The sequence below is a fragment of the Aquarana catesbeiana genome, linkage group LG03, assembly GCF_042186555.1.
Source record: "Aquarana catesbeiana isolate 2022-GZ linkage group LG03, ASM4218655v1, whole genome shotgun sequence".
In the NCBI taxonomy this organism is placed as follows: domain Eukaryota; kingdom Metazoa; phylum Chordata; class Amphibia; order Anura; family Ranidae; genus Aquarana; species Aquarana catesbeiana.
Window position 1 is genome coordinate 713,586,955 of NC_133326.1, and position 26,177 is coordinate 713,613,131.

General features: G+C 44.3%; 1 protein-coding gene across 1 annotated transcript in view; it reads left to right on the forward strand.

The window, feature by feature from the left end:
* The window catches only part of LOC141134358 (uncharacterized), a 36,212-nt gene extending 10,262 nt beyond the window's left edge, over positions 1-25,950 (forward strand). The window contains exon 3 of the mRNA XM_073623926.1: positions 23,793-25,950. Within this exon, the coding sequence (XP_073480027.1) occupies positions 23,793-25,396 (1,604 nt within the window). The 3' untranslated portion in view covers positions 25,397-25,950. The remainder of the gene's footprint in view (positions 1-23,792) is intronic.
* Positions 25,951-26,177: the final 227 nt, after the last annotated feature.

Sequence of the window (26,177 nt, forward strand, 5' to 3'; positions counted from 1 at the left end):
CTTTTATCTAACCCTGAACTGTGGAAGATCCTGTTGTATTCCATATGCTGTGTTGCCACCTGTTGCCATTGGCAACCTCCTATGGGAAAATATGCTGATGTCTCCTTTTACAATGGAAAAGGGATGAGGAATTTTCTCTACCTTCAAAACCTATGGTTGCAGCTTGAGAGCTCTGTTACACCTCTTAATATGGCTGCTGGCGGACTCTAGTGGCCTTTTAAGGGAATTACAGGGTCCTTTTGTTTACAAGATCCCAGGGTACTGTTTTCTCACAATCACTGTTCTGCTGGGACACTTACCTTGGCTGCACATCAATACTTCCTGTTCCTCAGCAGTTACCTTAAAGGGGTTGTAAAGGTAAAAATTTTTTCACCTTAATGCATTCTATGCATTAAGGTGAAAAAACTTTTGACAGTACCGCCGCCCCCAGCCCCCCCGTTTTACTTACCTGACGCCTCGAATCTTCGCTCCTCGTCCTCGTCAGCTTCATTGCAGCTCAGCCTGGTCGCTGATTGGCTGCAGTGGATGGATTGAAAGCAGCGCAGCCATTGGCTCGCGCTGCTGTCAATCACATCCGATGACGCGGCGCGCCGGGGGGCGGGGCCGAGTGATACAGCGAGCGGCTATAGCCGCCGGCTGTATCACGGGAGCGCGCCCGCAAGCACTCACCACCGTGCGAGGGAGCTCGCATGAAGGTGGTAAATGCTTGCGGGGAGGAGCTGAAACAGCCGCCGAGGGACCCCAGAAGACCAGGTTCGGGGCCACTCTGTGCAGAACGAGCTGCACAGTGAAGGTAAGTATAACATGTTTGTTATTTAAAAAAAAAAAAAAAACATCTTTACAACCCCTTTAATGTCCTGGATGATCCTTTCCCATCAACGCATTACATATTTTTTTTTCTTTTTTTTTCTTGCCCATTTTCTTTTCTTTTTTCTTTTCCTTCTCATGCAGGAGAAGCCCTCCATTTTATTCTATTACTGTTGTAATCCTTCTACAGTGGAGATTCCATTTCCTCCAAGCTGACAGACTAACTCCACTACGAGACACTACGAGACGACACCCACTGGTCCACGCCTCCTATCATTGGGTGTAACACGTTTAAGGATGGATGCGGGGATGGCGCTCTCACGCGCCCGCGGGGGGGGGGGGGTAGTGCAGAGCCGCGATCATGGCTGTTCTCTGTAAAGAACCGTGTCCACGGCTCTTCAACCATGTGATCGTCTGTGTCCGGTAATTGGCGCTCCTCTCCTCACACTGGTGGAGTGTGAGGAGAGGAGAGCCGATCAGCGGCATCTCCATGCAGGGGGACACCTACACATGTAATCAGGGCACTGATCATCAATGCCCTGATTACAATATAGTGCCGTGTCACCAATCAGTGCCCACCAGTGCCAGCAATCAGTGCCCATCAGTGGCAGCAATCAGTGCCCATTAGCGATGCCAGTCAGTACTGGCTATCAGTGCTGCCCATCAATGCCCATCACTGCTGTCGATCAATGCCCATCAGTGTCGCCCATCAGTGCCCATCAGTACTGCATATCTGTGCCACCTATCAGTGCCCATCAATGCTGCCTATCAGTGCCCACCAGTGCCACCTATTAGTGCCCATCAGTGCCTCCTAACAGTGCCCATCAGTGCCACCTATCAGCGCCCATAAGTGCGGCATTTTAGTGCCTCCTCATCAGTGCCCATAAGTGCCACCTCATCAATGCCCACCAGTTCAGCCTATCAGTGCCCATCAGTGCCACCTCAGCAGCGCACATCAGTGAAGGAGAAAAATGACTTAGTTACAAAATTTACTGACAGAAACTAAGTAAAATTTTTTAAAAATCGAAATTTTTGGTCTTTTTAAAAAAAAAAAAGAGCAGTGATTAAGTACCACCAAAAGAAAGCTCTATTTGTGTGAAGAAAATGATAAAAAATATGTTTGGGTACAGTGTAGCACGACCGCGCAATTGTCATTCAAAGTGTGACAGCGCTGAAAGCTGGAAAATGTCCTGGGCAGGAAGGAGGTGTAAGTGCCCAGTAGGGAAGTGGTTAAACGGTCCTTGGTGTTCCGCTTCCTCCAGAAGCATAACCCACATATTTGTGTACTCCAGGAGACACATCTCCAGGGATCCAAAACTACCTGCCTTAAAAAATCGTGGGTGGGTCTCCACTACCATGCCACATATTCCACCTATGCTCGTGGGGTCAGCATCCTAGTTAGAAAAACATTGCCGTTTAGGCTTATTGAAAACAAGACAGACACCCGGCTGGTAGATATGTGATTCTGCATGCTCATATATATGACAAGTCTGTGGTGTTGGTGGGGATCTATGTTCCACCCCCAGCCTCAGTCCAGGTTCTACAGCTTAATATGCAAGTTGTGATACAGATTGATACTAATGCGGTCTATCCTATGGGGGATTTCAGTATGGTCCCTTCCTCTGCTATGGATAGATTGTATACTTCGGCTCGTGTCTCTCCTGACCTCCGGCAGTGGGCTGACACCTTTACCCTCACGGATGTTTGGAGACACATGCATCCAAATTTGAGAGAATTCACTTGTCACTCTGCCACCTACAAGACCCCGTCTAGAATAGATCTGTTTTTTGCATCTTAGGGTACTTTGCGGTATGTCCAGGGCATGTCTGTGCTTCCCAGGGGTATCTCTGATCATGCCCTCTATGTCTCTCCCTTGCTCTGTCCACCCCCCCTGAATTCCACATTTGGAGGCTATCCAGAATTTGGGCGAATGATGAATGCCTACAGGAGCCACTAACTGCTTCTATTTGCAACTACTGGACAGACAACCAGGACTCTGCCTCTCCACCTGTGCTATGGGATTCCTTTAAATCCTGGGCTGGGGGGGAATACATTTCCAAAATCTCACGTATCAAGAAGGAGGCTGCCCATTCCCTGGAGGAACTGGAGGAGAAAGCAACTAGACTGGAGGCTGAATACGTTTCTACCCCGGATAGTGATCACTATAGGACATGGCAACAGGCATTACAGGAGTTGTCTACCAATAGAGTAGCCCAGATTGATAAAGCCGTATTATATTCAGCCCAAAAATTTTTTGAATTTGGGCAGGAAGAATGGTAGACTGCTGGCATGGTTAGGGAAGGGTAGCATCCCATCCACACCCATCGATTGTATTAAATATGCGACCAAACCATAACAGCATCCGACTGCATTCATCTCAGATTCAGTGAATTTTTTCAGGACCTATACTCCTCACAGGCTGGTTTCTCGCATTCTGACCCATCTCTTTTCCACAACTAGCTGTAGCAGATAGGGAGAGGTTGGATGCGGACATCACCCTGGGGGAGATTCCACTGGCAATGGGACGGTTGCAGGGAAGGAATGCCCCCAGGGCAGATGGACTGTTGTCCAAATTTTATAGCAATTTCATGGAGATTCTTGCTCCTAAATGGCCTCCCTCCTTTCTGATTATGAGGACCTGGAATCGTTGCCCAACTCTATGAATGAGGCCATTTTGTGCTGGTTCCCAAGCCCGGCAAGGACCCTCAGGATAGTGCGTCTTACAAACCCATCTCTCTCCTGAACGTTGAAGTCAAGATTTTTGCCAAGGTCCTGGCCAACCATCTGTCCCAGGTGATTGAGGACCTGGTTGATGTGGACCAGACTAAATTCATGCCGGGCAAGGGAACTGACATAAATATTAGACGCCTCTATTTGAACCTAACTATATCAAATAGGAATACAGCGCTGTCTAAAATAGGCCTTCAAGAAGATGCAATAATTGTCCTGCTTCTTCTAGAGAATATAACAATTAGGTCCTGCTGCAGTAATGTGAGATACACACAATAAGTAAATGTCCCATTCTCATACATAAGCAAGGCTCAACTGACGACTTCACATGCAAAGGAGCTCTGGAGAGTGTCATTGGGAACAGTACTACTATAACGGAACCCATGAAAGGTGCTGCTCATTTTTCCAAGTTAGAAGAAGATATTTTATGTTCCATTTGTCTCCATGAGCTGTCAGATCCGATCTTCATTACATGTGAATCTCCATCACATGTGGTCATGCCTTCTGCAGAAGCTGTAAAACCGAATATTGGGACGCCCCGGGGATCCAAGATTACTGCTGCCCAGAGTACAGGAAAATCTGCCACAAAGACCAGCTCATACCGGCCTACAGGCTGAAGAACATGGTGACCAATGTCCAACAGGCTGTGATTAAACTGCAGAGCAGACAGTTTTCTCCTTTATATTGGGTTAACTGCTGACCGGGAGATATTCAGGGAAGACCAGAGAGGAGGAGACTTGCCATCTGATGGTCAAACATAGAGACTGTGGCGGGGATATAAGCCAAAAGCAAAGCTGATCTCCTTAAAAAAGAGATCAGAGCAGCTGGTAAGAGGCAGTCATTTTCCAGGTGGAAGGACTTTCCTATCTCAAATCACTTTTCTCTACGGTGTTTTCCAATTTGAAGTCACTATTATCTATGAAGGAGAGACATCCCTTTAATGTGAAAATTCAGTGACCAGCAACATTATCAGTTTTGACTATCTGTGTGAACATTAATATCTTCATTGACTTTATCATGACTCCATCATGTGAATTATTGCACAATACATTTCAGATTTAATATTGTGATGCAAAAGATTTTCTGCGGTTATTGGAATTTTCCTATTGCTAGGGAGCAAACATGTCCCTTAATAGATAGGGATATTCCATTACTTGCAGCAAATTATTAGTACTTGTATGGTCTCATATAGCGCAGTTTTTTTCTTTGACATGAACCTAACTATCACTCATGATAACCAAGGCTCTAGTCATATCTCTGGGAGGTCCTCCATCGCTTTGGGTTTGGCCCTAAGTTTATCCATGGGATTCAATTGCTTTATAATGCCCCTAGGGTGAGGGTCCACACGAATAACTGGCTCTCTGACCCCTTTCATCTTTTTTCGTGGTACACGGCAGGGCTTCCCTCTCTTCCCTAGTCGGTTTGCTCTAGAGCCCCTGGCCATTTTGATCCAGAACGCTCCGGATGTCCTGGGCTTTTGGCTGGTAAAGCTGGAAGAGAGGCTGTCCCTATATGCGGATGACGCATTACTGTACCTAAATGATGCTTGGCCCTCATTGTTGGCTGCTCTGTGGATTTTTGATAATTTTGGTAATTTCTCTGGTATTAAAATAAACTGGTCCAGGGCGCATGCGCGGCATGGAACGGAGCGGCCGCTTCTGATCAGAGCTCCGGTTCTCAGAGGGCTAAAAGCCACCTAAACGGGGACACAAGCATATAAAAACGGCTCAAAAGTAAGACATCCTGACTAACTGACTAAACTCATCCGAATAATGGAACCACACTGACATCTAGTGTCGTAACTTGGCACAACAAGCCTTAATTATTTTTCTGTCCACAGATCCTTAAAGCGGAGTTCCCACTGTTAGTTTTTTTTTTTTTATTAATATCCATATATTTTGTTTATAATGCTTATTTAAAGCACTCACGTGTGTGTTATTAATAGGTGCTCGATTGCCAATTTTAGAGAGGAATATATCTTATATTCATGTTTTGTGATGGTTTCCATTTTCCAGGTTCTGGTGAAACTGAGCGTCCAGCATGCACCGGTCATTTTTGCGCATGCGCCATATGTATGGCGCAGTGCCGCACACTTCTGATGTTGCCATCACAATGGGCGGCAGCGTCGGAAGTGCCCGCCCCTGTTGTGATGGCAGCAAATCCCTTGGCGCTGCCCAGTGACTCCTGGGAAATTATGGCAGACATCTCCCAAGAGTACTAGCGAGCGCGGGCGACGAGGGAAATGACGTCAGGCGCCTTGGAGAGGAAGAGGCAGATTACGAGGGACCCCCCCTAGCAACAGACCTGAAAAGGTGAGTAAAAAAAAAATAAAAATTTACAAAGGTTGTAATTTAGATTTAATGCTGCTGATTAATGTAAAAAAAAAAAATATGACTGGAACTCGGCTTTAATAGACTCAGAACAGTATTTTATATATTCTATTCTATCACAACACTGCCATCTTGTGTCCTATAATGGTAAGGCGTATCTCAGGGAAAAGACTCAACACTGCCATCTTGTGTCCTATAATGGTAAGGCGTATCTCAGGGAAAAGACTAAACACTGCCATCTTGTGTCCTATAATGGTAAGGCGTATCTCAGGGAAAAGACTCAAGCTATGGACACTTGTTGCTTTCTTTTACGGATGCTTCTCACAACTCTCATTAGACATGTACTTATACAGCAACACGGTTTACTTCAGTAGACACATTCCTCTCTTTTTTTTTAAATTATTCTAGAAACATCTAGATCTAACTCCTAGACATAAAAAATGTCAAAGTTTTTCTTTGTTGACCCGCTCATATATGCTGGTTATTAACATGGCCTGGACGTCAGTGGAACAATATACCTGTTGGACATAATAGACGATATCACAATAATACACTTCAATCTCTGGTATAGTGGTAGTAATATAGATTATTCACCACGTATTAGAAAACAATCATATCATTGATGTAAATTTGCTCTGAACCTGGTTGTTCTTCATCTCCACTTGATGTCTCGGCCACTTTTAGTTTTACCGGCTTTCTTTTCACAGTTGTAAATAACAGACACACCGACAGCGTCTTTACACTGGAGTATACTGGATAGAAGTCGCACAGTTATACATGTTCATGACATTGGAGGTGACGTCCCCCCTATGCCGACATGATTGGCCCCCCTCTCACTCACTACAAATTCTCTCACTAGAGACATTATTCCTGTTTTTCCTAAAAGATTATTTGTATATTTCTTCATGTGCCTCTTACTGTTATTTCTTGTTAGATTCAAAAACTTTTGATTCTTCTACTCAAAGACGGAGTTTAAGATCTATCGGTCGTATTAAGTTTCTCGGTCGGTTGGAAAATGATTTCTTTTCCATCCCCATACAGTTTGTTCACCACAAATATTGGTTACTTTTTATTAATGTTATATCACTTTTAGATATTATAGAGAAAATAAATGATGGTACAAATCTTTTTACTAGGCCTCAAGTTGGACATGTTTGTAAAGAATATAATCTGGACTTTGTACATCTATTTAACCACTTAAGGACCGAGCCTCTTTTTAGATTTGTTGTTTACAAGGTAAAAACTGTTCTTTTTTTGCTAGAAAATTACTTAGAACCCCCAAACATTATACATTTTTTTTCTAACGTCCTAGTGAATAAAATGGCGGTCGTTGCAATCCTTTATGTCACACCGTATTTGCGCAGCGGTCTTACAAGCGCACTTTTTTTTGGAAAAAATACACTTTTTTGAATTAAAAAATAAGACAACAGTAAAGTTAGCCCAATTTTTTTTATATTGTGAAAGATAATGTTACACCGAGTAAATTGATTGTCAACATGTCACGCTTCAAAATTGCACCCGCTTGTGGAATGGCGACAAACTTTTACCCTTAAAAATCTCCATAGGCGACATTTAAAAAATTCTACATGTTTTGAGTTACAGAGGAGGTCTAGGGCTAAAATTATTGCTCTCACTCTACCGATCGCGGCGATACCTCACATGTGTGGTTTGAACACCGTTTTCATATGCCGGCGCTACTCACGTATGCGTTCGCTTCTGCACGCGAGCACGGCGAGACGGGGGACATTTCAATTTTTTTTTTCTTATTTATTTTACGTTTTTTTTTTTTTTTTTTTACATTGTTTTAAAAAAAATTGTGTCACTTTTATTCCTATTACAAAGAATGTAAACATCCCTTGTAATAGAAAAAAGCATGACAGGTCCTCTCTAAATATGAGATCTGGGGGGTAAAAAAGACCTCAAATCTCATATTTACACTAAAATGCAATAAAAAAATAACAACAATTTTGTCATTTAAAAAAAATTTTAAAAAAATGGCCCTTTAAGAGCTGTGGGCGGAGGTGATGTTTTGATGTCGCTTCCGCCCTGCATTGTTATGGAGACGGATGGGGGCCATCTTCCCCTCACTCATCTCCATGCCCAGCAAGAAGAACACCTCTGCCGGCTCTGGTAAGTGGCAGAGGGCACCAGATCACGGCAGGAGGGGGGCCCTCTCCCGCCGCTGATAAAAGTGCCATAACCCTGGTAACCCATAAAAAACAAACATTTTAAACGCACCCCATCCCAACGAACTCGCGTGCAGAAGGAAACCCATACGTGAGTAGCGCCCGCATATGAAAACGGTGTTCAAACCACACATGTGAGGTATCGCCGCGATCGTTAGAGCGAGATCAATAATTCTTACCCTAGACCTCCTCTGTAACTTAAAACATGCAACCTGTAAAATGTTTTAAACGTCGCCTATGAAGATTTTTAAGGGTAAAAGTTTGTCGCCATTCCACGAGCGGGCACAATTTTGAAGTGTGACATGTTGGGTATCAATTTACTTGGCGTAACATTATCTTTCACAATATAAAAAAAAAATTGGGATAACTTTACTGTTGTCTTATTTTTTTTTTTAATTTAAAAAAAGTGTATTTTTTCCAAAAAAAGTACACTTGTAAGACCGCTGCGCAAATACGGTGCGACAGAAAGTATTGCAACGACCGCCATTTTATTCTCTAAGGTGTTAGAAAATAAAAAGAAAAAAAGAAAAAGTGTTTCCGCGCAAAGGACTAAGTACCAGCTTAAGGGTTGGAACTGATTGCTGGAACTGCTGCCTCTACCGATTACTCCCACTTGGTGGAGTAAATGAAAAGGTGAAAAGAAAACAAAGTAGATATGGCGCTGTTCTTGATAGCAGATACTTTTTTTGAAGGATTACAAAGAGATGCTAGTAAGCCCACTTCCACTACCAGTTAGTGGGAAAGATCAGTGGGAAGAAAGGAAGGTGGATACAGTTGAAGCTGTTAGTAAAAACCCCAATTAAACGTGAAATGGAATACCTGCTGAAACAGATCCCCCAATTTGTCCTATAAACGTGGTTGTGAAAAATAAATCAGACCAATATATGATGATTCTGGTATATTAGATAAAATATGTGTATGTGCTGCTAAACAGAAAATAGAAAGTGGTGTTGGGGTGTGATTAATGAATTTACATGCTGAAAACCCTTAATCCATTGTACCATAAATACAATCTGAAACGGTTAATAAGTGAAAAGATTATATAAAGCTCCATAGATTCCCCTGATTAAGGAATTTTCCGTCAATGCCTATTATGTCACAATAGTGCAAAATATGTAAACCAATAAACATGCTATAAATGAACCACCTGTTAGTTTTATATTCTATTAGTTAAATCAATGATCCAAAACTCATTCCAGATAAATAAGGTGCTCTTGTGCCAATAAATAAAAACAATAGTCCAAAAAACATTTAAGGTGAAAAAAGTGCTCTTGTGCCAGTGAAGCAATCCGTTTATCTAATCGAATTATCTTCTCTGTGATCACACCGTGTATGCCTTATTTGTGCTCCTATTACGGCTGCACTCACCAGATCCTTCTCCCCCTCCTGGGGTCTAAGGCGTCCACAGTATGTGCCACTGTGTAGCAATATGGGATTTAGAATCGTCTTTATTGTTGGTAATGAGAAAATGACATCATATGTTGAACATCATGAAAAGAGAGAGGGAGCCCAATAGCGTGATACTGTACCGATTGTTTACTATACAAACACGTGGAAAGGTACTCACATTCAGTAGAAATAACAAAAGCATATGTTGCTGACACCAGCGCTTGTAGCCGGAAATGATGCTCCAGATGACGCCAGAGTGACGAAACGCGTAGGGTGGAGTCAGCATATGTTCTTGCATCATTTCCGGCTACAAGCGCTACAAGCACGTGTCCTGTCCACAAATACACTGGCCCCAATTCCACCGCTATAGTCCTTGCTACAGCATCCCTGACAGCAGGCGGCGGAGTGATATTCAGCTGTCAGGGAGGCTGTACTCCCAGGGAACCACTTAATAGAGGTAGTATTGGGAAATGCAGCCATCTGCCTGCTTACTCCGCGACCAGGGACTGCACTCACAGGACTAACACAGCCAAATGAGAAATAGTCCCACTCGCAGCGCTGCCATTGTCCATTAGAAAAGGTGCTGAAAAGGAGACCCTGCCTATGATCAGGAGCCGGGGAGGGAAGAAGAGACCCTCAGACCCTGGTAAGTGCCTTACTGCCCAGCCACTCACCAGCGCCCCTTTCATATGGTGCCCATGGCACTTGCCATGGCTGCCATACCCTAGATACGCCACTGAAATAGGCATTCACGGAAAATTCCTTAAGCAGGGGAATCTATGGAGCTTTATATAATCTTTTCACTTATTAACCGTTTCAGATTGTATTTATGGTACAATGGATTAAGGTTTTTCAGCATGTAAATTCATTAATCACACCCCAACACCACTTTCTATTTTCTGTTTAGCAGCACATACACATATTTAATCTAATATACCAGAATCATCATATCTTGCTCTGATTTATTTTTCACAACCACGTTTATAGGACAAATTGGGGGATCTGTTTCAGCAGGTATTCCATTTCACGTTTAATTGGGGTTTTTACTAACAGCTTCAACTGTATCCATCTTCCTTTCTTCCCACTGATCTTTCCCACTAACTGGTAGTAGAAGTGGGCTTACTAGCATCTCTTTGTAATCCTTCAAAAAAAGTATCTGCTATCAGGAAATTATTAGTAAAAAGAACAGCGCCATATCTACTTTGTTTTCTTTTCACCTGTTAGAAAAAAAATTTATAATGTTTGGGGGTTCTAAGTAATTTTCTAGCAAAAAAACAAACAAACTGTTTTTAACTTGTAAACAACAAATCTCAGAAAGAGGCTCGGTCCTTAAGTGGTTAATTTTCCCAAAACATAACAAGTTAGACTCATTACTCACATATAAAGCAGAAAAGGCTCTTCGATGGTCAAAAGCAAAATGATTTCCTGTCTAGTAATGTATATTCTACAATATTTGCTCGCAAGCTTAATCAATCAATAAAACCCACCCATGTTTATAAACTAAAAAAATAAATCAATTGGTCACCCATCCCCACCCATTCTCCTCATTCTATTATAAACAATATCAACAATTGTTAACACCAAATTTAACAAAATGATATAACAACATCCTTAAAGGAGAACAGTTCCCAGACGAAATGCTTCTCACTAACACGTCTCTCATTCCAAAACCAAACAAAGACCACACATTGCCACACAATTACACACCAATTTCCGTAATAAACAACGACCTTAAGATATTCTGTAGACTGTTAGCCAATAGACTGGCATTAATAATTCCCTCACTAATCTCCCCTCACCAATCAGGTTCCATACCCGGCAGACAAATTACAGACAACATTAGATTAGTTACAAACATAATACAAGACGCAAATATCAACTCCACATCTGTGTTATTACTTAGCCTTCATATTAATAAAGCATTTGATAGTAGACATGTGCACTGACCAAAAATTAGTTTTTTTTTTCATTTTAATTTCATTCGTTTTTTTGCTGTTTTTCGTAAATTCCGAATTTCAAATTTTCGGATTTCTGAATTTCGAACTTTCGGATTTCCGAATTTCAAATTTTTGGATTTCCGAATTCCACATTTTCGGATTTCCAAATTTTCAAATTTTTGGATTTCCAAATTTCCGAGTTTTCAGATTTCTGAATTTCCGAATTCTTGGATTTATGAATTTCCAAATGTCACATTTTCTAATTTCCAAATTTCGAATTTTCTAATTTCCGAATTTCAGATTTTCTAATTTCCAAATTTTGAATTTTCTAATTTTCTAATTTCCAAATTTTGAATTTTCTAATTTTCTAATTTCCAAATTTCGAATTTTCTAATTTAGAAAATTTGAAATTCAGAAATTAGAAAATTCGAAATTCAGAAATTATAAAATTCGAAATTCAGAAATTATAAAATTCGAAATTCAGAAATTAGAAAATTTGAAATTCAGAATTTCTGAATTTTCCGGATTTTCGAATTTTCGAATTTTCTGATTTTCCGAAATTCAAAAATCTGAAAAAAAGAAAGAAAATCAATCAGTAAAATTAAAAATACTGTATTTATTGGTGTATAACACTCACTTTTTCACCATGAAAATCGGGTGCAAATAGCGTGTGCGTGTTATACACCAATACTTCAATTTCAGCTGCCTCGGAGGCACTGGTCAGATTTCATACATTGAGAATCTCCTGCTTACTTGGCGGCCTCTGTAATAGGAAGTCAATAGATGGCAATGGCGAGGCTGCTGCATTGATGGCAATGGCGAGGCTACATTGATGTGGACTAATAAGGCTGCATTGATGGCACTTGTGAGGCTGCAGGTGGGCATTGATCAGGCTGCATTGATGGCAATGGTGAGGCTGCAGATGGGCACTGACCCATATTTTGCTTTAAAGTTCCTTATTTAAAATTTAAGTTTTTTTCCTGAAACTTCCCTCTTAAAATGTGCGTGTTATACGCCTGTGCGTGTTATATGCCGATAAATACAGTAATAACTAACTATTAAATATTAAATTATAGGTATTGGAATTTCCTTTTAAATTTGGCTGTTTGGCATTTGTTATTTCATTTCATTCGTAACTTCGGATAAATTTGTATTCGGTACGTTCACTAACAGCCAGATTTGAAAGGAAATTCCAATACCTATAATTAAATATTTATTATTAGTTATTATTTCAGATTTTTCGGGTTTTCGAATTTTCAGATTTTCATTCCTATTCTTGGATTTTCAAATGTCCAAAATTTAGAATTTTTAAATTCATGAAATTTTGATTATTCAAATTTCCGAAATTTTGAATTTCTGAAATTCTGAATTTTACGAAATTTGAAAATTCGGAAATTCGAAATTGCGAAATTAGGAAATTCGGAAATTTTGGAATTTGTCAAAATTTGTTAAAAAACTAAACGGATTGCACATGTCTATTTCATGGTGTATCCTGGAATTTACTCGATTTAGTGCTGCAGAGATATGGCTTCATAGGTGAATTTCTCCAGGCCTTTCATGCTCTCTATCATAACCCATCTACTAGGATTAGATTGGCTGTAATTCAGACTTCTTCATGTTGGTCAGGGGCACACGCCAGGGATGTCCCCTCTCTCCCTTACTGTTCACATTAGCACTTGAACCCTTAGCTACAGCAATACGGCAACACCCAGATATCAAAGGTTAGAATTCTAATAATAACACCTATAAATTGAATATGTATGCGGACGATATGATTTTATTCCTCACACAATCCAATATAGCTTTACCAAATTTATTACATACTCTTAAATCATTCTCATCACTATCGGGCCTGACGGTGAATGTCTCCAAATCTATCGGTATGCCCAGGGCCGCTGATAGGCCAGTACAACCAGGCCGGGCCAGCAGGGGGGCAACCTGAACACAGAACAAATTAATGTAAAAAAAAATCCTCCAGCCACCACGACCAAACATTGTCCGTCCGAGTCATCCCTCCCCCCTCCTACAGGTGGCGACAGGGGGAGGGACTATTTTTTCTATTTTGGGCGCACAAGAATGTCTCTTCCACTCCCCGCTCCTCATACTGGATCAAGTCCCGGCCAGCACGTCCTTCCCTGGCACTGCGGAGTGATTCCTCTCCCTCTGCTCTGTTCTTCACTCGGCCCGAGAGAAGAAGCAGTGAGGCGAGCGGCGGCGCCGGCAGCAGAAGAAAAAGAAAAGAAGCAGCTGGCATCTGACTGGAATAGTTTGTGGACACTCGCACTCCAGTCCAGGCAGCAGCAGGATCAGGGAGGAAGTGACTCCTGGGGCCCGGCTAACACAGGTGTGTGCTTGCTTGGGGGGGATTTGAGATCTACTACTACTGCAGCAGCATCTATACATTACGGCATTGGCAGCATGGGTGGCACTGACTGCAGCACAATATGGCATTGGCGGCATGAGTGACACTGTTTGCAGGTAGCACATGTGTTATGGCCCATAACGGATGTGCTGTCTGCATATGCTACCCATGCCGCCAATTCCGTAATGTGCGGCAGAGACAAAATATCTGGCATTTTTGAGCGTTTTTGAGCCTCAAAATTTCGTGGAAGTATAAAAAAACGCTCAAAAGCGCAAATGTTAAAAAAAAAACGCTGCTGCAAAATGCGGAAAAATTCACGTTTTCAAAGCGGCGTTCTACAAATAAAGCTATTGGCGTTTTTATCACATCCAGTGTACATGAGGCCTCAAAGTCCATCCTTACATCCTCCGATTTAATCGTTCCGGTGAAAGTGTCATTCTTCAATAATAAATCATTCCCAGCTAATAGTCATGGGAAGGTAATCCACAGCGACCACCGGGGACACAGGAAGTGAAGCAGATGGAAACCAAGCCTCCATCCCAAACAGGAAATGACACAATCCTGAGGTTTCCGAGACTTGCTGTTCTGTCAAAAGAGCCAACTTGTCAAAATCTCCAATTACGTCACTTCCGGTTTCTCTCCAGCAGTAGTAAATACAGATTTCAATGACTTGCCCCTTTTCAATGAACACCGGCAGCGCATACACTACAGTATATGAGGACTTGGCTGTTTTGATGAACAATGAACAATGCCTAAGCAGTAAAAAAGTTGTCCCCACCTTGGAGGCGGCCATGTTGTTGGTTAGTAGCGGGCGAAGTAACAATGCCCACTCATTATATTGTCTACTGTAGTGTATACACTGCCGGTGTTCATTGAAAAGAGGCAAGTTGTCAAAATCTGTGTTTACTACTGCGGGAGAGAAACCAGAAGTGGCGTAACTGGAGATTTTGACGAGTTGCCTCTTTTGATAGAACGCCCAGAACTGCCAAATAATCAACCATTTCCGGTCGGGGACGGGCAAACATGAACCCCAGCAGCACCCCTCCCCAAAATATCTCTTTTTAATTTTAAAAGGTGTTTATTTTGATTTTGTAACATAAAAACAATAAAAGAAGGACTGTAATTACAGATGTGTAAAGTGCACATAACAGAACCACTTACATAGTAAGGAGAGTGGATCAATTTTAAAAGTCCATAAGAAACATTATACCACAGTAACACAAACTCACACATTCATACTTGCACTCACTCAAACTTTCAACACATCAGACCCCGTAAAGACAGCAGAGGTCTAGGATCCCCCCATGCATTGGATGTTTCATATAAAACAATCTGTGATTATCAATTTTGACATCTTGCCGAAAAGTAATATTAGAGTACATTAGTAGTTGGCCTACTGAGAAAGCTGTGAAGAAAGGACATCCCCCCAGAAATCCCCCGAGACATCAAGCCATTGTTGCCAGACTTTGGTGAATTTCTTAGGGCATGCCCTACTCTTGTATATCAATTTGAATTTGGGAAGGACCCCATGAACAATGCGGAAGAAGACGTGGGCTAAAAGGGGGCTCACATCCTTCCAGTGCAATAGGATGGTTTTACGTGCATAAAATAATAATATACGTAGCAAAGTCCTGGCGTGGGTGCGGTGAACATGGTCGTTGAGGATTCCCAAAAGTCCCACCTCCGGGGTGTGAGGTATCGGTAGATGTAGTTTGTGGTCGAAGAAAGCAAATAATTCCTTCCAGAAGGTTGAAAGTCCGGGACAGGTCCAAAACATATGAAAAAAGTCAGCAGCAATCATATCACATCTAGCACATGCAATATCCTGTCCCAGACCCATCCGGACCAGCCTAGCTGGGGTGTAATGCAGGTGGTGTATAAACTTAACATGTACCAGAAGGTCAGCAGTGCTAATTATGTCCTGAAAACATATCTCAGTTGCTTCTTCCCAGTCTTCTTCAGAAAGCTCAGGGAAAGACAATAGTCATTTGTGATGAGAGTTCTGAAAAGGATCAGCTCCCATCAGCTGGAGGCAACCATAAAAGGTTGTCACCAGTTTGGCAATTTCGGGGAAACGACAGGAGGTCTTCAGTAGACGATTCCGTGAGCTCAATGGTCAGTGACCCAAACTGTGCCCGAATGGCGTGTCTGAGTAAGAGATATTTGAAAAAGAATTTATTATCCAGGTCATATTTAAGTACATCAAAGGGTAGTAAGGTGTTCTCTTCAACTAAGTGGGTTAGGTGTGTAATACCAAATTGACTCCACCATGTTGAGTCTGGGTGACCGAAGAGCTCAGGGAGGTTGGGGTTCCGCCACAGAGAAGTGTGTGGCGAGGTATTCAGCGAAGACTGTGTCAGAGTCCCCCCCCCCCCCTCCAGGCCATAAAGCTAACCTCAACAGGGGAGAATCTGGAACCACCCAATCTTTTTGATCTATGGAGCTCATCCCGCAGAGAGGTAGGAGGTTCAAAGAGGGTCAATAAAAGTGGCATAGCAGGAGTCAGTGGGTCAGAGTGTAACCAAGCATAGACATAGGTAAGTTGGGAAGCAAGGAAATCATTTCTTAAGCTTGGGCAAGCCAGGCCACTCGCAGTCTTTGCCGCCTGGCTATACAAGGTTGGCGGCCATTCCAGACAAAGGAGGAAAGATTGGAGTCTATTTTCCCAAAAAACTTTTTAGTGAAATAGACTGGGGCATCTTGAAAACAATAGAGAAAATTTGGTAGAAAAATCATTTTAAATATGTTTATGTGACCAAGATTAAGGGGCAATAACGACCTATCTACCATTTAATCTATCATTTGTTTTACTATAGGAGTAACGTTAAGTTCTTCGTATTTAGAGATATCAGCATGTATTTGAATACCTAGATATGTAAAGCAGGATGTAAATTGAATATGCGACCCTTGTAGATAATCAGTGGGGAAGGGGGGCCTATAAGAAAGGCCTGAGATTTTTCCCAACCCACCTGTAGTCCCGAAAACCACACCGAACTCCTCCACGACACACAGCAATTTATAACAAGCTCTCTCTACCGTCCAAATATATAAGGGCATTGTCCGTGTAGAGAGAGATCTTCTCCTCTCTAGGAGAGCCCGCCCCTTGTGGCGTCTCATGTCAGAAGGGGCGGGCTCTCTGGGCGATGTCATTGGATGGCCACACCCCATGCCTATATAAGAGGCGCCGGACAGCGGGGAACATAACAACAGAGAAACACACAGACAAGACCAGTTTTTTTTTGTTTTTTAGCGGGTAACCGGTGACTGGCGAGGAAGAAGAAGAAGAAGACGGCGGCAACGCGGGGAGGAGGAAGAAGACGACGACACCGGGAGATGACAGTACGGGGAGATAATAATGGCAGAAAAAGGCGAGGGCATCGGGAGAGACGGCGACTCAGAGCTATTTTACTAATAAAGAAATTGTCAAAAACGGGCTCTTGTTTTTTTTACTTTTCACTGCTTTTTTGGTGAATGGGTAGGGGTACAATGTACCCGATACCCATTCACATAGGGTGGGGGGTGGGATTTGGGGGTCCCCTTGTTAAAGGGGGATTCCAGATTCTGATAAGCCCTCCGCCCACAGACCCCAACAACCACCAGGCAAGGGTTGTTGGGAAGAGGCCCTTGTCCTCATCAACATGGGGGCAAGGTGCATAGCCCCCTGCCCCAAAACACCCATCCCCCCATGTGGAGGGCATGTGGCCTGGTATGGTTCAGGGGGGGCGCTCGCTCATCCCCTCCCTTTACGGTGCTGCCGGGCGGCATGCGCGGATAAGGGTCTGGTATGGACTTGAGGGGGGACCCCACACCATTTTTTTGGTTTTTTATCTTGGCGTGGGGATCCCCTCTGAATCCATACCAGACCCAAAGGGCCTGATATGGATCGGGGGGGAACTCCACGCCTTTTTTTTGCCAGCAAATTTTTTTCAATTCAGCTTTCAGCAGGGGATCAGGAGTTCAAAAGCCTTTGTGGTGGACACACTGGTGGCCCTATGTGATCAGTTTCAGCTAATATACATTTAAGTGGAGGCTGGTGGTCAAATATTTTTTGGGGGGGACGGCTCCTCACTCGCACCAACCCCTCCCCAAGGCAGGCTCTTGCACTACATAGTAGTTGGCAGATCTATAGGAGATTGCACAGACTGTATTGTTAGGGTTGCCACCTGTCCGGGATTCACCCGGACAGTTTGGGTTTGGAATCATGCGTCCGGGTTTCAGACTCCCTGAAACCCAGACACATGATTCAGACTGGACTATGGCCTCCCAGCAGGGTTGCTGACTGCAGTTGTCTAAGCTGAGAGTGTCTCTTACACTCTCTATCACACTGTCCAAAGCCAGCACTAACAATCCCCCCACATACAGACAGAAGAGGAGAGAGGGCTCGATCTGCTCCTCTTCCTCCCGCCCCTCCCCCTCTGTGTCTGCCCACACTCCAATCTCCAGTGCTGTGCCTCAGAAAAGGGAAGTGGGGGGCTGGAAATTTGAGGTCCAGCAGCCTCAGATGCAGCTGGATATCAGGTGCTGACTGCCAAGGGGTGAGTGAGCTCACCATCCATCCCTGTCTGTGACTGAAGTCTCCCCCTTCTCTCTCCTGCCTCTGAGTGAGTGCACTAAGGTAAATCAGGGTTCTCAGAGCACCTCTTATATCACAGTTCCCCTTTACACCGGAGGCCACAGTGTTCCCCCTTACATCAGAGTCCTCACTGTGCATCAGAGTACTCAGTGTTCCCTATTAAATCAGGGTTCCCAGAGCATCCCTTATGTTAGAGTCCCCAGAGTTCTCCCTTACATCAGAGTCTGCAGAGTCCCCCCTTACAGTGCAAGGGAACTCTGCGGATTTAGATGTAAAAGGGGAATCTTGTGATTAACTTCATATGATTAGAAATGTTATTTAATTGCAAAATAAATGTATAGTTTATACTATAAAAAAAAATTGCTGTGCGCCGCTAAAGTGTTCGGGTTTGACTTGAAGAATAAGTGTGATGTGCACTGATAATGAATCAAGTGCAATCAATGCTATCAAAGGTCGGGTAGCACCATGTGATCAGGTGACACCTTACAATATATATATATAAGGTGTCACCTGATCACATGGTGCTCCCCGACCTTTGATAGCATTGATTGCACTTGATTCATTATCAGCGCACATCTCACTTGTGTTTTCACAAACACTCCTAACACTTCCACTATTGTTCTAAGCATTTCAAGACAATTCTTATTGTGCAGGTCCCCCTTTTTCCCCGAGGTTCATACCTGGGGTACATTTGTATCTCTAGCGCTGCACTTTTTCCATTACACATTTACACGCAATTAGTCTTATTGTTGGTGCTGGCAGCTCATCTTTTCTTTATTAGTAGCGCAACAATTTTCTATATTATTGTATTGTGTATGGTCTGCTGAAAAAAAGACAATTGGAGTATGGTCAGCTTTAGGACAATACCAAGAAATAAACAGTTTTCATATAGGAACAGTGGCGGCCCATCCATAGGGGGCGTTCGGGCGCCGCCCCCCCCACCTCCCTCAAGCTGAATAAAGAAAAAAAATGTCATTTTAAGAGTGACCAGGCGCCCGACATGCAGCGGTCTATGGGAAGCTTCCCGGCCTTCAATCAGCTGATTGCAGGCTGGGAAGCTGATTTGCCTGTGTTTAGGGCGTAGCCAGTTACCTCCAGCCCCCACCGGCAGCACCAGCACCCCCCGCCCCCACCCTGGAACCGCGTCCCGCCAGCAGTGCACACTCTCCGATCGGCAACACCTGTGACCTTCCCACACCCCCGATGGCTCCCGTGGCTTCAGTGGTGGTGACTGCTGCTGGACACACAAAGGACAGTCAGTCACCTTGAGACAGGTGAGAGCCTAGGGGGCATGAGGGGTGTAGGTGTCCAGGGGGCATGAGGGGTTGTAGGTGTCCAGGGGGCATGAGGGGTGTAGGTGTCCAGGGGGCATGAGGGGTGGTAGGTGCCCAGGCGTCCGATGGTAGGTGCCCAGGGGGCATGGGAGGTAGTATGTTCCCAGGGCTGGAAGATAGCAGAGTATAGGGAGCCAGGGCCAGCAAGTGCAATGTTCTGTAGGCTTGCCAGTATAAAGGGCAATGTTCTGCAGATATCCATTATACATTATATCCATTATCTGCAGATATGCCACTACAGAGAACAATTTTCTGCAGATATGCCATTATACAGAGCGATGACCTGCAAAAATGCCATTATACAGAGCAATGTTCTGCAGATATGCCATTATACAGAGCAATGTTCTGCAGACATGCCCTTAAACAGAGCAATGTTCTGCAGACATGCCTCTGACCTCCTGTTCACCCCCCCACAGCCTCTGACCTCCTGTCCCCCCCGCAGCCTCTGACTTCCTGTCCCCCCCGCAGCCTGTGACCTCCTGTCCCCCCCGCAGCCTCTGACTTCCTGTCCCCCCCACAGCCTCTGACCTCCTGTCCCCCCCGCAGCCTCTGGCTTCCTGTCCCCCCCGCAGCCTCTGACCTCCTGTCCCCCCCGCAGCCTCTGGCTTCCTGTCCCCCCCGCAGCCTCTGACCTCCTGTCCCCCCCGCAGCCTTTGGCTTCCTGTCCCCCCCGCAGCCTCTGACCTCCTGTCCCCCCGCAGCCTCTGACCTCCTGTCCCCCCGCAGCGTCTGACCTCCTGTCTGCCCCCCCGCAGCCTGTGATCCCCTCCGCTCTGCAGCGTCTGACCTCCTGTGCCCCCCGCAGCCTCTAATCCCCTCTCCCCCGCAGCCCCTGACCTCCTGTCTGCCCCCCCGCAGCCTCTGACCTCCTGTCCCCCCCAGCACCCTCTGACCTCCTGTCATCCCCTCTGCAGCCTCTGACCTCCTGTCGTCCCCTTCTGCAGCCTGTGACCTCCTGTTGTCCCCCCCGCAGCCTGTGACCTCCTGATGTCCCCTTCTGCAGCCTGTGACCTCCTGTTGTCCCCCCCGCAGCCTCTGACCTCCTGTTGTCCCTCCCCGCAGCCTCTGGCCTCCTGTCATCCCCCACATCGGACAATTTTGACACATTTTTGGGACCATTGGCATTAATACAGCGATCAATGCTAAAAAATTGCATTGAATACTCTAAAAATGTCACTGGCAGTGAAGGGGTTAAACTGTAGGTGGCGCTGTAGGGGATAAGTGTGTCCTAGGGAGTGATTCTAACTGTTGGGGGAGGGGCTGTTTAGCATTACCCCGTTCTTCCTCACCGTGAGATGATCGCGGGTATCCCCGCAGACATTGGGTCCGCGGGACCCACGATCACGGTCATGGTGCGGCGCATGCTCGCAAACCGCCTCTTAAAGGGAAACATACAGGTACGTTATCTGCCTGTATGTGCCCTTCTGCCGCAGTATATCTGCGTGAGGCGGTCGGGAAGGGGACTTTGTTTAAGGGGTGGCTCACATTGCTTCCACTTTCATTCACCTGTCACAACGGGATCTCAATTTGGTCATGTTGGCTCTACAGAAGCCTCTCCTTGAGATCATTCAGGATATTCCCTTGGCTGACCTTACTTGTAAGGTGGGTTTTATCAGTGTATCATGTCAATGAGACAGATTTCAGAATTAGCAATCTTATCCAATAAGGAACCCTTCCTTGTTCTTCACAAAGAAATGGTGGTCTTTAGTCCCTGGGCCTCCTTTCTCCCTAAGGCAGTAGAGTGTTCAGCCCAGTCCAGCTGCAGTGCATGTCAGTCTTTCAAAGACTGCGACAGGCTGCAGGAAGCAGGCCTAGATGCTGCACCTGTGGCTCCTGGGAACACTAATATCCCAGAATTGGACACACTTGGACTAAACGTCTAGTGTACAAGGGGCCTTAGGCTTCATGTACACGGGACGCTTTTACAACCTCTCCTGAATGATTTAACTTGACAGATAGTAACCCACGTTTAAAACGTTCGTTTTGCCACGTTTACATGCCGTGTATAGCGGTGTTTTGCCGCGTTTGCATTCAGAATCGCTTAAAGAAAAATAGCCAAAAATAAAAAAAACGCCTGTAAACTAAATGTGGCTAAACACGAGATACCGCGTTTAGAAGTGTGTGGCGCTTGTAATGCCTGTAAACTCAGCTTCTGAATGCATTTTTTTTGCGTTCCAAAAAATGCCTCTAAACTCAACTTCCTAGAAACGTCTATAAACGACCCTGTGTACATGGACAGATAAGATAACATAGAGGAGAGTTCAGGGGCTGTAGAAAAAAACTGCCAACTGCTCCTAAAGGTCTGTCTACCAGCAGCAGTGTACATGAGGCCTTAGTGTGTTCTTCTTTACACCCATCTTTTCCTCTTTCTCTCAAAGTTGGGAGGTTTGATTATCTTTACTACTGTGGAAAAAAAAACCTCCTTTTCAGTACTTTAACCACTTCCCGGCCACCGCACGACGATATACGTCCTTACTTTGAAGGGGGATATCATTGTTATGGCAGCAGATAGCTGCCATAACCCCGGTATCCTCTTCTTCAGCCGGTGATCCGGTTTCCGATTAGAGTGGTCTCTGCAGCGGAATCGCCGCAAGATCACTTTAATCGCTCCGGTGAGCCGTTGCCAGCGGCGGAAGCAATCGGATCTTTACCCTTGCTGGGCATGGAGATGAGTGAGGAGAAGATGGCCCCCACCCGTCTCCATAACAATGCAGGGTGGAAGCGACATCAAAACGTCACTTCTGCCCATAGCTCTTAAAGGGTTATTTATTTTTATTTATTTTTTTAAATGACAATTTTTTTTTATTGCATTTAAGTGTAAATATGAGATGTGAGGTCTTTTTGACCCCAGATCTCATATTTAAGAGGTCCTGTCATGCTTTTTTTCTATTACAAGGGATGTTTAAATTCCTTGTAATAGGAATAAATGTGACACACTTTTTTTTTAAAGAACAGTGTAAAAATAGAAAAATAAAAGGTAAAATAAATAAGAAAAAAAAAAATTTAAACGCGCCCCGTCCCGCCGCTCGTGTGCAGTAGCGCTCGCATATGAAAACGGTGTTCAAAGCACACATGAGGTATCACCGCGATCGGTAGAGTGAGAACAATAATTCTAGCTCTAGACCTCCTCTGTAACTAAAACATGCAACCTGTAGAATTTTTTTAACGTTGCCTATGGAGATTTTTAAGGGTAAAAGTTTGTCGCCATTCCACGAGCAGTCGCAATTTTGAAGCGTGACATGTTGGGTATCAATTTATTCGGCGTAACATTATATTTCACATTATAAAAAAAAATTGGGCTAACTTTACTGTTGAGTAAATGTCAAAACCTTATGTTTAGGGTTTATTAGGTTGCAGCACCTTTAGTCACGTTATTTTTTATTTCAAAGTTATTTAGCAACAATTTTTTGGCACTTTATTTGTTTGGGGGTAGCGCCGATTGTTCATGTTACACACTAACTTTACTGTTGTCTTATTCTTTTATTCAAAAAAGTGTATTTTTTCCTAAAAATGTGCGCTTGTAAGACCACTGTGCAAATACGGTGTGGCAGAAAGTATTGCAACAACCGCCATTTTATTCTCTAGGGTGTTAGAAAAAAATGTATAATGTTTTGGTTTTTGTTTAAGGCCCCTTTCACACTGGGGCTGTTTGCAGGCGCTATTGTGCTAAAAATAGCGCCTGCAAACCGACCCGAAACAGCCGCTGCTGTCTCTCTAGTGTGAAAGCCCCGAGGGCTATCACACTGGAGCGGTGCGCTAGCAGGACGGGAAAAAAGTCCTGCTAGCAGCATCTTCGGAGCGGTGTGTATACCGCTCCTGCCCACTGAAGTCAATGGGCAGAGGCGCTTTGCGGTGATTTTTAACCCTTTCTCGCCCACTAGCGGGGGGGTAAAACTGTCCCGCTAGTGGCCGAATACCGATGGTAAAGCACTGCTAACAATAGCGGAGCTTTACCGCTAATGCCGCCCCCAGTGTAAAAGGGGTTTAAGTAATTTTCTAGCAAAAAAAAACTGTTTTTAACTTGTAAACAACAAATCTCAAAAAGAGGCTCGGTCCTTAAGTGGTTAAAAAATACTGATCTGGATCAGCCTCCCCCTGTGTAGGAGGAAGTGACCCTCCCAACTACATTCTTCTCCGGTGTCAGATTTTCACTTTCATTCCTCTCTTCTACTGTCAGCGATGGCGTCTGCTAACCTGAGAGCTGAGCTGGAATGTTCCGTCTGTCTGAACATTTATACAGATCCTGTAAACCTGAGATGTGGACACAACTTCTGCCGGGTCTGTATTGATCGTGTGCTGGATACACAGGAGGGGTCTGGAGGATATTCCTGTCCTGAATGCAGAGAGAAGTTTCAGGATCGGCCTGCACTGCACAGGAACATAACACTACGTAATATAGTGGAGAATTTCCTGTCTGCTCAGCCAGATCGGGAGGAGTCCGGGGTCTTCTGTACTCACTGTGTGGACTATCCTGTACCTGCTGTTAGATCCTGTCTGCACTGTGAGGTTTCTCTGTGTGATAAACACCTGAGAGTCCACAAAAAGTCCCAAGAACACGTCTTATGTGACCCCACCTTGTCCATGGAGAGCAGGAAATGCTCCGTCCATAAGAAGATCCTGGAGTATTACTGCACTGAGGATGAGACCTGTGTCTGTGTGTCCTGTAGTTTGGCTGGAGAACATCGAGGACACCAGGTGGAGATGCTGGATGAGGCTTCTGAGAAGAAGAAGGAGACACTGAGGAATGTTCTGCAGAACCTTCTGATAAAGAGAGAGGAGACGGAGGAAAGAGTCCAGAGTCTGCAGGAACACAGGAGGAAAGTAGAAGAAGAAGCATCTGGTGACACCGAGAGAGTCACTGCCCTGTTTAGAGATCTCAGGAGACGTCTGGAAGACCTGGAGAAGAGAGTCCTGAGGGAAATCTCCGGGAGGGCAGAGCGGATCTCCATCTCCATCCGGGATCTGGAAATAAAGAAGGAGGAGCTGTCCAGGAAGATGCGTCACATTGAGGAGCTGTGTAACATGACGGATCCACTGACTGCCTTACAGGAATCAGACACAGGTGACTTGTGTGATACTGAGGATGGAGATAATGAGGACAGAGGGAGACATGGGGAACTCCTCCATGATGGAGGGGGTCTGGATGTGGATGGGATATCACACACATTACACACATTATCTGATATAATAACAGAGGTAGATGTATACTTCTATATACAGGGAGCTGCAGACATATTACTGGATGTAAACACAGCTCATAATATTCTCCATATATCAGATGACAGGAAAACTGTATCCAGGTCAGATAGAAAACAGAATCGTCCAGAAACACCAGAGAGATTTCAGAATTGGTATCAGGTGTTGAGCAGTCGGAGTTTCTCCTCAGGGAGACATTACTGGGAAGTGGATGTCGGGGCATCAAATGAATGGATGGTTGGGATGTGTTACCCCAGTATAGACAGGATAGGAGGGCAGTCAGGGATTGGATATAATAAAAAGTCCTGGAGTTTGATCAGATGTAATAATCAGTATGGGGTAAGACATGACAGTAAAAAGATCCCCTTTCCCTCCAAAATCTCCAGTAACAGAGTCAGGATATATCTGGATTATGAGGCCGGGTGGATCTCCTTTTATGATCTGTGTGACCCGATCCGACATCTCCACACCTTCACCACCACCTTCACTGAGCCCCTCCATGCTGGGATATGGGTATATAAAGGTTATATAAAGATGTGTGGGGGGGAATAGGGAATAATAGTCACTCTGTGCGGGGTGCAGTGCGGTCGCTGTGATTGGATAGGATGGGGTCACCTCTCCTCTCTTTCCTCCTCCTATTCCATACAATCTATACTAAATAGAGATGAAAAGAAATGTAACAATCTCAGAGGAAATATATGAAGAAGGGATCTAGAGATTTACTGCTAAGACAATAAAATGTGATGTATCATTAAAGTGTATGTCCACCCATAATGTTTTCTTTTCTTAGTTTTGGATGGAGTGGGGGAGAATTAGAACCCCTGTCAGGTTTTTACTGCTATCCAAATATCCGTTAAAGAGATTTCTCCTCACTTCCTGTCCCGGTGACAAGATTTTACCAAGCAGGAAGTGAGGGGAGCTCTCCACAATTGTAATAAAATCTGATTGGGGCTCTAGTCTTCCCCTATTCTACTAAAAATGTATGTCTGGGTCCCTGTTGCTGATTTCCTCTCACTTCCTGCTCGGTACATTGTTGTCAGCAGGACAGGAAGTGAGGGGAATCCCCAGATATCAGTAAAAACCCAACAGGGATTCTAATCCTCCCTCACTCCATCCAAAACTATAAAGAAAAGTTCTTAGCTTGGCATAGACTTTAATAGAATGTATCAGTAATATAATTGTGTTGGTTCACAGCACTGAGATGTATATTGCTGTGCAGCATGTTCTCCGGTCTCACCCTCATCTTCCCCACCAGAGAGGACAATACCTTACAGAGACACGGCATACATTAGGCTGGTAATATGTAGAATATACGGGAAGCCAAAGAGGGTGA